The sequence below is a fragment of the Macrotis lagotis genome, chromosome 7, assembly GCF_037893015.1.
Source record: "Macrotis lagotis isolate mMagLag1 chromosome 7, bilby.v1.9.chrom.fasta, whole genome shotgun sequence".
Taxonomy (NCBI): domain Eukaryota; kingdom Metazoa; phylum Chordata; class Mammalia; order Peramelemorphia; family Peramelidae; genus Macrotis; species Macrotis lagotis.
The window spans coordinates 25893163-25906414 of NC_133664.1; the positions used below are offsets into that span (position 1 = coordinate 25893163).

General features: G+C 37.1%; 1 protein-coding gene across 13 annotated transcripts in view; it reads left to right on the forward strand.

Annotated features, from left to right (window-relative positions):
* The window catches only part of SLC4A7 (solute carrier family 4 member 7), a 105465-nt gene that overhangs the window by 17415 nt on the left and 74798 nt on the right, over nt 1-13252 (forward strand). For all 13 annotated transcript variants that reach the window (XM_074195648.1, XM_074195651.1, XM_074195654.1 and 10 more), the window contains exon 2: nt 11973-12054. In XM_074195648.1, coding sequence (XP_074051749.1) covers nt 11973-12054 — 82 coding nt within the window. The remainder of the gene's footprint in view (nt 1-11972; nt 12055-13252) is intronic.

Sequence of the window (13252 nt, forward strand, 5' to 3'; positions counted from 1 at the left end):
GATTCCTTGTAGCTATTTTTAGTATTCCTTTTTATGCCTAGTGTTAAAAGAATGAAAAAGAAAAGCACCTTCTCTAGTTCCAAGTTTAAAAATAGCCATAACATACTGTTAACAGATTGAAATGTGAACTTCTCCTTAAATAAATAATACCATTTAAAGTCCTGGGCCATGAACTCTTTCCATAGTTTCAAATAGTTTTTTTTAAGATAAATTAATTACATTGTAATTAAATAAGGGACACTTAGATTTCTTTTTAGTAGAACTAGGAATATAAAGTATTTTCCTGTGCTCATAGTTCTTCCATTCTTTTCCTGGAAGAATAAAATGATTGAAAGTTTGAATGTTTTGTAGTATAGCCATGTGTCTAATGCCTCATATAATTATTTTTTTTGATTTTCTATCCTTTTAAAAAAATTGTTTAATTATTTATTTTTTCCAACCACATGGATCAGTAGATTTCAGTGGTTTTTGAGTTTCATATTTTTCTCCCTCCCCCTTCCTTTCCCCCTCCCCCAACAGAAAGCAGTCTGATATAGGCTCCACATTTATAACTATGCTAAACATAGATCCATATTAATCATGTGAGAAAGGAATCAGATCAAAATGTGAAAAAATGAAAAAAAAAAGCATAATGTATAAGATAACTTTTGAAAATTGAAGATGATAACCTTTGTTCTGCATTTAAACTCCATATATCTGGATAGGGATGGTATTTTCTATAGTACATCTTTGAGAATTGTCTTTGATTATTACCATGCTGCTGAGATGCATAAGTTCATCCTAGCCAGTCATCGCCCAGTGTGGCAGCCAGTGTGCACAGTGTTGTTGTGGTTCCGCTCCCCTTGCTCGGCCCTCCAGGGGAGCCGAAGTATGGCTTCGGGTGGTGCCTGGGATATGAGGGTGCTGACCATGGGAGACTTGAAGACCTGAAGACAACTTCTCTGGGATGCAAGGCAGAATGCCCCTTTTTTCTCTTGGGTTGTGAGGATCAAGCAAAATGACATTTGCAAACCTTAAAGAGCTGTGTAAGGGCTGTTCCTTTGTTTTTCAGTTGTGTCCTACCCTCCATGACTATTTGGAAAAGACACTGGAGTGGCTTGCCATTTCTTCTCCAGATCATTTTACAGATGAGGCAACCAAGCCAAATAGGGTTGTGACTTGCCAAAGGTCACACAGCTGTTAAGTGTTTGAGGCCAGATTTGAATTCAGGAAACTGAACTGTCTTGATTCCAGGTCCAGGGCACTCTCCCTTGTGCCTGGGCTGCTCTAAAAATGCGCTAGCTGTTAGGAATATCAAAGTAGCTCTTGCATCCCACACTGTCTGTCCTTCCTGTCTAGCATCATAGCTTCCATAAATCTGCTACAGGGCCTCAGTCGGGCTCTTAGGCAATCTAGTTCACTATCTTGTTGACCTATTTTCTCCTTTGATTGTGCATTTCTTTCATGTCTTTTGTGCTGCACCTGCTGTATATCAGGTCTTGTGATTGACATGGAGGATATAGACAGAAAAATAGGATAATCTACCCTCAAGGAACTACATTCTACTGGGGAAAAAAAGAGATTTTGACAGGGTTATACTGACTAGTAGAATTTGGGCAAGAAATCAGGACTTTTAATTTCCAAGTTCAATGTTTTCTACTACCACTGTGTTGTTGAAATGACTTCAATGTTGCATTAAGGTCAATGTAAAATTTATTTTAGCACATTTGGTATCATTTCATAGTTTAAAATTATTTTTATAGTTAAAATATATTATATTTGTGAAATTTTTAAAAAAAATTGGTTTATTTAAGGTCAAGTCCTCATTTGGAAATGTATTTCTTGATTATGAAAGTTTTAAAAAATGTTTATTTTTTATTCTAAACTCACAAAATAAACTGATATATAAAATACAAAATTCAGTGTCTTTTCAAGCCGCATGACATACTTATTATGGGGGGGGGTTAACTTTTATTTTTTCTAGGGGCGTGTTATAGGAAAGTTTAAAAAATATATTTTATTTTATTTTTCCCCAGTTACATGTAACATTTAACATTCATCTTTAAAATTTTGTGTTCCCAAATTTTCTACCTTTCTCCCACTCCCTTCCTCATTGAGAAAGCAATTTGATATTGGTTAAAATATATTTCATGCAAGACATTTTCATCGTAGTCATGTGAAAGAAAACATAGATTCCCTCTCCATCCCCCCCAAAAAACCTCTCAAGAAACATAAAGGTTAAAAAAAAGTATGTGTCAATCTATACTTAGAAACCATCAACTTTCTCCTTGAAGATATATAGTATTCTGTGTCACAAGTCCTTTAGAGTTGTCTTGGGTCATACACAGCACTGCTGAGAAAAGGCAAAAGTCATTTACAGCTGGTCATCCATCCTACAGTGGGATTATTTTGTAGATAGTACATTTACCATTTCATCTGCTCATGTAAAGTCTTTCCAGGTTTTACTGAGAGCATGTTGCTCATCATTTCTTTATTTTTTTTTGGGGGGGGGGGAGCAAGGCAGTGGAGTTAAGTGACTTGCCCAAGGTCACACAGCCAGTGTGAGTTTGGATTTGAACTCCGATCCCAGGGCCAGTGCTCTATCCACTGCACCCACCTAGCTACTCCCCGGCTCATCATTTCTTATAGCAGAATATAGCATTACCTCATAATCATATGCTACAGTTTATTCAGCCATTCCCCAACTGATGGGCATCCCCTCAATTTCCAGTTCCTTGCCACCAGGACAAAAGCTATTATAAATCCCCTTATAAATACAGATCCTCTTCTGTTCCATTTTTTCATCTCTTCTGGAATATAGAACCTAGTTGTACCATTGCTAGGCCAAAGGGTAGGCATGGTTTTATAGCCTGCTATCCTTCCCTCTCTCCCTTATTCCCTCCCTCCCATCCTTCTTCTTTCCTTCTTTCCCTAACCTACATAAACACCCACCACAAAAAATGCTGCTATGAATATTTTGGTATTTATGGGGCCTCATCTTTGTTTGATTTCCTTGGAGGAAGTTTGATCAAGAAATAATGAGCAACAGTTTGATTTCTTTGGATGCCAATAGTAGCATTTTGGGATCAAAAGATTGGAGCAGTTAAGTCACTCAAAATTCCAAAATGTTTCTCAGAATTGATTGGACCAATTTACCAATTTACTATCAACAGTATTATTAATATTCTTGACTTCTGTAGTGCTTTTAATGTTGGCTACTTTTGACTTTTCTTGTTTTTGCAAATTTACTCTCAGATTGAGGCCTCAGATTTGTTTTAATTTGAATTTCTCCTATTATTAGTGATGTAGCACAGTCTTTGCTATGGTCTTTGAAAAGGACTAAGCTATAGCCTAGTTGCTGATTTCATTGGGACTTATTATCCCTAAGATCAAATACAAAATCCTGTTTGGTTTCAAAGATAGGTCTTCCTTTCTTTTCAGACTTTATCCATTTTCCTGGATGCCAGCCTCCTGTCTCCTGACTCCTGTGTGTAGTCATTGTGTTTGCCATGCCTATATCCTAGCCTTGGACTTCCCTCAAGTTCCAGCTAAAATTCCATCTTCAAAAAGAAGCATTTCCTAATCTCCTTATCACCAACACCTTCCTTCTCTTAATTATCTCTAATTCATTCAATTCATGGTGATTTTCATGTCTCTTCTGAGAACTCCTTAAGAAAAGAGTTTGCTTTCTCTTTTTGGAAAGGGGCCAGGTTTTTGATTTTGCCTTTTTTGATATCTCCAGTGCCTACCACATAGTAGAGTTAGTAAATTTAGACTCTCTTACACCACTCTCTTACACACATCTGCTACCAGATTAATCTTCCTAAAGCACCATTCTGATTGGCACTGCTCATGTTAACTCCTTTGCCAAAAAGGTCAGTTGCCCTCTTTTCCTTTGCATAGTAAAATCTGAACTTCTTATCTAGTCTTCAGAAACCATGAGCTGACTCTTTTTTTTTCAGATATGCATGCATTTCTTAGATGTTTTCTTAAGAGTGGGACTGTATATCACACTTAAAATAATTAGGCCCATTTTAATCCTAGAGCTATTATAATGGCCCTTGAAATTCACTTTTTTTTAAGGGAGTTAATTTTATACAGAAGGTTATGAGTTCAGATACAATAGTTCCAGTTAGGAAAAATCCTAATGTTTATGCAGAGCTTGTACTCTTTGCTTAAATTTACATTGCTATCCATCTCCAGTTATTCTCTGGTCTCTTCATGGTTAAGGCAAAATTCAAGTGTACTGGAAACGTTTGGCTAACAAAATAGTAGATTATGTTATATTGTCTGTTGATAGAAGCACTGGAAAGGAAAGTTGAAGAAACAACAAACTTTCTTGGCTCTTCCTTAGTTTTTAGGTAGGTGAGTACATTGCTGGCATTAACCTTCTCATCCTGAGGTTCTTCTGGAGTTAATGTCCTTCCTCAGGATCTTTGTTTTATTGTCTCTTTTCCCTTCTGAGAGCTGTTGGGGGGTCAGGGAGAGGGGGCTCCTGGTACTTGCCCCCCTATAGTATTCTGGGATGACTTCACATTTTTGGGATTCTTTAATATGTGATCAGTACACTGTATTTCAAAGAGGGATAGGATTCTACTTGGTTCGGATGGAGTCTTAAAACAGAAATAGTTATTTTTAAGGGAATGAAGATAATGAATTGAGACCCAACTCTTACCTATCTGGGAGTTAGAGAGGATATCAGCTGCCAGGAATCCCCATATCATTCAGTCCACAAATGTTCATTCATATTCATGTTGAAGATCTTTTGGCAAGGGCAACCTACCACCCTTTGAGGGAACCCATTCCACTTTTAGATTTGCTATATTGGTTAACAAGTTGTTCTTGACATCTAGTTGAAATTTGCCTTTTTTTTTAGGTTTTTGCAAAGCAAATGGGGTTAAGTGACTTGCCCAAGGCCACACAGCTAGGTAATTATTAAGGGTCTGAGGTCGGATTTGAACTCAGGTACTCCTGACTCCAGAGCCGGTGCTCTATCCACTGCGCCACCTAGCCACCCCTTAAATTTGTATTTTTGTAACTTCTTATTCCCCTGGTTCTGTCTTCTAGACCCCAGCAGAGCAAGTCTTACCTCTCTTTCACATGACAGCCCTTCAAGTACTTGGAAGGAAGCGACTGGGTATCACTTTCCTTCCCCCCATCCCTTTTAGAGTAGATACAGCCTCTTCTGGCCATTCTGTAGCTGATTAATGGCTTTATTACAAACAGTGGGATACAGAACTGACCACAGTTGTCCACTAGTAGGCCTGATGAGGACGGTAGCGCTCTCACTTTCTTTTCTGGAAGTTGGGACTCTTGTATTACAGCTCAAAGATGCTATTTATTTTCGCTTTAACTTGAGTTACATGGGTTTCTTTTCTTTTTTTTTCGGGAAGTGGTAGAATGATAAATTTGATCTTTTGAGTAGAATTTGTTTTTATGACAAGGTTATTTTATTTCTGACTAGTACATCAGTATGCAATTTGACATTCAGTATCTTTTGTTTGTAAAGGCATTAATACAATTGGATAGGAGAATAAAGGATGTTAGTAATCATTTATAAAAAACTACACAAATTATTACTTTGTAAGTCTGCTTTACATTTGCCTTTAATTAAAGTAAATACAGATTAAAGGGACATAATGTAGTGAAATTAGAAAAGGTTATAATGAAAATGTTCAGATTGTCCTTCCAAAGCCAGGGAATCCTGATCTTTTTTGTGTCCTGGGCCTCTTCTCAGAATAATAGTTTTAAATACATAAAATAAAATACATAAGATTGTAGAAAAAACAATTATTGAAGTAGTTATCAAAATACTTTAAAAATTCATAGATACCAGATCAACCCCCACCCCCATTTTTTTAGATTTTTCAAGGCAGTGGGGTTAAGTGGCTTGCCCAAGGCCACACGACTAGGTAATTATTAAGTATCTGAGGTCTGATTTGAACCCAGGTACTCCTGACTCCAAGGCCGGTGCTCTATTCACTGTGCCACCTAGCCACCCCTAAAACTCCTTTTCTAAAGACAAAAAATAGCAACACATTTTGTGTCTTCATCAATAGAATTTTCTTTTTTTTTGCTAGGCAGATTGGGGTTAAGTGGCTTGCCCAAGGCCACACAGCTAGGTAATTATTAATTGTCTGAGGCTGGATTTGAACTCAGGTACTCCTGGCTCCAGGACTGGGGCTCTATCCACTGCCTCACCTAGCTGCCCCCATCATAGAATGTTTTTGAGGGCAACAATTGATCCTGTTTTTATTTCAAATATCCAAGTTAATTTATACCACTATGAGGGAATGCTTATGTCTGATATTGAAAGTATATCATTTTCAAATTTGGGGACTAACTTTAAGACTGATTAATCTCATGAATTAGCCTTAAATACTTAGACTATTATTCTCCCCTTCCTCTTAATAAATGCTTGGCTAGTGTTTTAGGTCCTTGCTGGAAATGTCATTTCATTAATATGCTGACCAGATGAATGGTAGGGAAAGAATAAGGACAATAATTAAATGGTTTATGCAATTTTAATAAATACTAGAAGCCAATGATGTCTATGGCATTCACTGACTTTCCTTTGCTAAATTGTAGAAGTACAATCTCTTTACTCCTTAATTCATGATTTTATCTGGACTTGTATGATATTTATTGTTTTTATTATTATTTTTTGCCTCTAAATAGTTCTTAGTCTTTCAATGCAGGGTATTACTCACTAGAGGAATGTGGAGGTAGGATTGATTAATTGCTATCATTTTAAGTCTTGTGTTACCCCCCCCCCCCCCCCCCCCGAGCAATTACCCACCTTTTAAGAGTACATTTCCTCCCTATATTGGAGTCAGGCCTTGGAGTCAGGAGGATGGGAGTTCGAATCTAGTCTCAGACACTTGATTCTCACTAGTTGTGAGTAAGGCTGGTAAACTTTAGCACAGGCTCCTCATTCAAATCCAAATCCAGTTCATGTACTTGTCATGACATCATCTTCCCGATGTCATGGCCCTCTTCGAGAATGAAGGATAAAACATTTCAATTTCAATGATAGTGTACAAGATATTAGAGCTTTAATTTGGTTGAATGTACTTGTAAAGGTGTCATTTTGGAATTTTTTGCTAAGCCTTTTGCCATTGAAATATTCAGTTATTTATAGCTGTGTGCCTAATGTATATGAAATGCTTGTTCCTAATGTTGGCATTGTTCCTGTTTGGAAGGTAATATGTCAGCTTAGCTCATTCACACCTGTTTAACAAATGTGCCAAAAATGATCTGTAGGGATTCAAGGAAGGAGAAAGATATTTGTGGCTTGTTCACCTGGGGCTTTGAGCACCATTGATTATGTTTCAGTTAGCATCTGGGAAACTTAAAAAAAAATGACTTTTATTTTACAATTCCAAGAATCAACCAGATTGAGTCCTAGAAAAGTATCTTCTCTCGTTATGAATAGAAGTGCATGAAAAAAATTATTTTATAGAGGTACAAAAATAGGGGAATTCATTTGAAAAAGCAAAAGGTCAAGAATATCAAGAAAATCAGTGAAAAAAAGTGAAGGAAATTAGTCTAACATCTCCAGATTTTAAACTATATTGCAAAGCAGTAATTATCAAAATAATGTAGCACTAAGAAATAAGTTGTGTATCAATAAAATTGTTGACATATACAGTACACAGTAGCAAAGCTTTTGGGCTAAGAATTCAACCTTGGACAAGAAGTGCAGGGAAAACTGGGAAGTAATTTGACAGAAATTAGGTGTGGAGCACTATCTCACACCCTATACCAAGAAAATATCAAAATGGGTACATGATGTAGATATAAAGGATGGTGCAATAAGCAGGTAGGGGAGCAGTCTATATTTTGTCAGATCTATGGATAAGGGAATATTTTATGTCCCAAAACGTGTCACAAGTTGTAAAATGGATAATTTTGATGACATGAAATTTAAAAAAATTGCACAAATAAAACTAATGCAAACAAGGAAAATAAAACTGGGAAAAAATTTCACATCAAGTTCTCCTTGATAAAGGCTTCAGTTTTCAAATATATAGGGAATTAAACCAAATTTATAAAAACAAAAAAATTCCCCAGTTGATAAATGGTCAAAAGATATGAGCAGCCAGTTTTTAGAAGAAATCAAAGCTATCTATAGACACAAAAATGCTCCAAATCACTACTGATTAGAGAAATGCAAATTAAAACAATTCTGAGATATCATTGTACAATAATTACATTGAATAACATGACAGAAAAAGAAAAGGACAAATGTGGAAAAATTTCAATACTGATGCACAGTGCATTGTTCTGGAGAATAATTTGGAACTGTGACCAAAAAGGCTATAAAACTGTGCCTACTCTTTGACCAAGCAATAGCATTCCTATATCTATATCCCAAGCAGATCTAAGAAAAGGGAAAAGGACCAACCTATTTGTCCAAAAATATTTATAATAGCTTTTTTTTTGTAGTGACAAAGAATGGAAGTTGAAGGGATGCCCAATCAATTTGGAGGATGGATGAAAAAGTTGTGATATGTTATTATGATGGGATATTATTCTATAAGAAGTGGGATGTTGGGGCAGCTAGGTGGCACAGTGGATAAAACACTGACCCTGGAGTCAGTCAGGAGGATCTGAGTTTAAATTTGGCCTCAGACACTTAGTAATTACCTAGCTGTGTGACCTTGGGCAAGCCACTTAACCCCACTGCCTTGAAAAATCTATGGAAGGGGCTGCCCCTATCTGGCACTACCCTTTGGTTCTCCTCGTTTAGGCTAAGGGCAGCTTTAACTCATTGATTTGGTTTCAGTGTTGTCATGTTTATTCCTTTTACATTTAATGTCAACTAAAGGCTTGAACAACTTTTTCAGCTGAATGACTCTCTGGCCAGAGCTTGAGACATTTAGGAAGTGAAAGTGGCAAAGGAAGAGCCAGATAATGTGCCTCTGGGATTATTGGGACGATGTTCTATGGCACAGTGTTGATTTGTGTGTGCCAGGTGCTTCATTGTAATGTTTAATTGATTTGGGAGAAAATACTTTGAGTTAGAGATATTGGGAAAGCTCACAACTATTATGATGCTCAAGAATTGGCAGGGAAGAAAAGGAACAAAGGATTTGGGGGTGGGGAGGACTAGATCTTCTAGGTGAGCTCCCTTTAGATCCTGAGCCAGACAGAAAACTTGCCTGTCACTGCAGAGCCACAATCTCCCAGGGACTTGTAGCATCAAATAGGTTCCCCAAGCGTGTGTGTGTGTGTGTGTGTGTGTGTGTGTGTGTGTGTGTGTGTCTATGTGTCTGTGTGTGTGTGTGTGTGTGTGTGTGTGTGTGTGTGTGTGTGGAGAGGGAACCAGGTGGGGAATACTGGGCATGCTTCACGTAATCCTCCAGCAGCGGCACATCCAAGCTTGACCTAAGATCACTAGTTACTCGGGCATATGGATTATAATAATTAGAATTGGCTAGAATGATGACTGTAGAGTGCCAGGTATTTTCCTCCTAAAGGAAGATAATAATTAGATTTAGTGCCATTTTAGAATCACAGTGGGAGGCTCTGCAGGTACTGTTTACAGTTGCCTGATGTGGATTGTATCAAGCCCTTAAATATTTTATTGCCTTCTAAATAAAATCCCCCATTGCTGAATAGTTTAGCCAAAGGTGAGAGAGAGAGAGAGAGCGAGCGAGCGCGAGCGAGAGAGCGAGCACGAGCTCCCAAGGAACTGGTCTGGTACCAATATCTTGGACAATGACTTGTTCTGATGAAGCTTAATGGCTAATCATGGAACACTTTAATCTCTGAAGAAGCCTAGTGTCGTGGGTGGAAGTTGGAAGGGTCTTCTGTCTTTTGCCCCAAGTCAAAATTGAGGACTGTGCAGAAGACAAGTGAGCAGCTGATGATGTGTAGTACATTACATTGACGGAAGTGGGGTCTTGAGATGACTTAGGAGATATCCTCAGGTTCTTTGACAAAAGGGTTGGCTTTGGACTTAGAGAATCTTCTTCATGTCCCTGTACTGCCACTTAGTTTTGACTTAGATCTGCTACTTAATTTATTGGAGTCTCAAACTACTAATTGATACCATCTCAGATATTTTGTCTTTGCTGTTCCTTGTCAGTCAAACATAGAACTATGTTAATTAATTTTGATGGGTTTTGATGTGTCCTGTTCCTCAGTTTTTATTTGCAAATGTAACTTTCACTTCTATGTGATTGTTTCAAGTTGCAGCTCTATGATATTAAGTGTTAATGAAACGCAGATTCCTTGCCATTATCCCCACTTTTATCCTTATATATATTTCAATATTTAAGTGTTAACTTCAGAGCCTTATTTTTGACAACTTAAATGCATTCTTTTTAACCACAGTCCAATACAGATGGGTTTAGAATTACCTTTGACTGAGAGGACTTAATTAACCAAAAAGAAAAATAAAGAACTTGATAGCTTAAGGTAATTCCTTCTCTACTCCTCTCACCTCACCCTGGATTTTAATATACTAACTTCTGGTAGAAGCCCTTCTGTTTTCTAAGGAAATTAATGCTTCTAGTATGCAAGGTAGCCTTGCCCTTTCTTGAATAAATCCCTTTCTCTTGGTGTAGTCATAATAATAGTTAATGAATTTAGAGGCAAGGTTCAGTTTGAGTTTAGACTCTTATTCCAAATCTAGTGCTTTCCCCCACTGAGCTATACTGCCTTTTTAAAACTGAAATCTGGAGCTTAAGAAATACTATTGCTTCTTTATGCTTTGGTTAATTTTTTTAAAGTAGAAGAGGACTTTCTTTTTCTTCTTTTTGCATATTTGTATTCTTTTCTGGATTAATTAACTGCATCAGATACAGAGTCACAGTAATGTGATTTCTTAGTGTGTGGTTGTTTTAGTAGAAGTTGGGGAAAGAAAAAATTGATCAAGAGAATTAGTACATTTAAAATTTTGTTTACTCCTATGGTTGTGACCCTATGATTGCAGCATAAACTGGGATTTTCATGGTCCAAGTGTAAAATGCTATCAAATGGATCTTGTGATCTTATTCATTGATCTAGAAGGTTCCTTCAGAGGTCGACACTGTTCCCCATCTTTGCCCATCCTTCAATACTTACATAAATTTGCCATGAAGAACTGCCCCGTGCATTGGAGACTTTTATCACTTTCTCCTTGTTCATCTATTTAGCTTAGCCTATGTCTGCACATTGTCTGGATTATAGAAGGTCAGAGTGCTCTAAGGCCAAATCACCTTTTTTTTGGGTACTGATAGGAATGTCATGAGCAGGCATCTTCCACAAATACTTGTACATGCCTTCTCATGTCTGGTGTGCCCCCCCCCTCCATTTTTATGACAGTTCTCTTGTGAGCAGGCCTAGTTGCCTACTACTCTATCCACATCACCTTTCTTCCTTCTCTGTACTTAACTAGTTCTCTTCCCTTATCATCCAAGTTACTTTTTTTCTCCCCAATTAATATTTGGTTATGTTGCCTCAAGACCTAGCTTCTTTGGAAAAGTGAATAATTCTGTCCTAAGGCTTTCCTTTGACTCTAATGCTTATAAAGGCTATGTGATGTTGATTGGATTCTTTATTCTGTGTAGGGAGATACGCTTGAAATGCGCTATGTCTTAGTGATTTCATAAGTTAATATAAATTTTGTACCCTCCAAAAATTTTCTGCAACTGCTCTGATGATGAGCACCTCGAAACTGAACTTAGCTAAGCTGGGCTTTAGTTGACTGAGACCTATCCCTGAAGTTTTTCTAGGTAGGACCAGGCAGTTTTTACTTCACTGTCTTAACTTTTGAGAATCTTTTAGTGAAAGCAAAAGTTTTCTATTGGTGGATTTTCAGAATTGTATGCCACATATGTGCAATAGCTAATTTTTATATGTGACTGGTCATGAAATCCTTTCCTCTATTTTAATTGAGTAACCCAGGATTGCTAGTTCCTTGGACATTACTCCTTCCTTACACATACCCCCTCCTCCCAGTTGATGAATGGATGTCTGAATATAATTTGATTTTTGTTTTTTAGGGTCCTGATGAAGAAGCAGTTGTAGATCTTGGAAAAACCAGTTCAACCATTAATACCAAATTTGAAAAGGAAGAACTAGAAAGTAAGTACTGGAACATAGTTAAGTCTATAAAGTAGTATAAATCAATGTCTGTGTTCAGATGTGACTTTTTGAATTTGTTTTTATTGAAGAACATGGTCATATATCAGTATTCACTTTTCTACAGAAAATTCCAGTTTAAAATATTAGCTATTGAACAGATTTGAGGTTATTTTTCAGATGTCACAGACATATAATAGTTTTACAGTCTTTGAATTGCAAAATTTGGAGTTTGAGCTTAAAGTTAGGATAAACGAAGTCAGGAATAGGCACTTTGCCCATTTTTTACTTTTGATAAAAAATGGATCATAGATTTGGAGCCTGAAGAGACCACAGAGGTTGCTGTCTTGGCCATTCCCCTTGGCACAGATTAGAGAACCTAAGCCCATCTAGTATGTTCCTTATCCATAGATTTCACCCGAATTAAATAGTTATGTTTCACTATGGTTTCCTTAGTGTGGGTATGCCCTTTGCCAGCAAAAGCTGCAGCTGTTTCTGGGACTTAGTAGCCTTCATTGCTGTGGCTAAAAACATGTCTTAGACAGATGGTCAGTCCTGGGGCAGTGAGCCTCTTTGGACTTATTAGCAATCCTGAGTGAAGGTTGTACTTAAAGCATTTTCTTCTTAATATGACCTTCACAAAGTCAGTATCACTTGTTCTAAAATAGGACTAGGGGTTTATGAAGAAATTAGCTATAATTTAGAGGCATAATATTAGATTAAAATACTAGGAGAAGTTATAATTAAATTATAATTAAGCAATCAATTTGTAGTGGTATTACCCTTCAAATTTTTATTAACTTAAGTGCATAAGAAAAGATCATAGATTTAGAACTTGAGGGGGCATGAAAAGAGATCGAAACCCCCTCATTTTATAGATAAAAAAAACTTAGCCCCAGATAGGCTAAGTGATATAGTCAACACCAGTGGACAGAACTATGATTGGAAAACATGTCCTCTGTTTTTACAGTGATTTAAAAAGTTTTTTTACTGGCGCTCATGGATATTGTCTTGTCCCATTCTATTCCTTTTGCTGAAAATACTCAAACATTCCTTATTTCATATGGTTCCATTCTGACCCTCAAGATTCAAGCATTGGAGTTCTCTTTCACCCTTGTCACTGGTTGTTTTGGGGTTTGTATGCCAGAGAGCCTGTGGTAGTTTTTTCTAGAGTCCCAGAGGAATATCTGAAATGAACCAC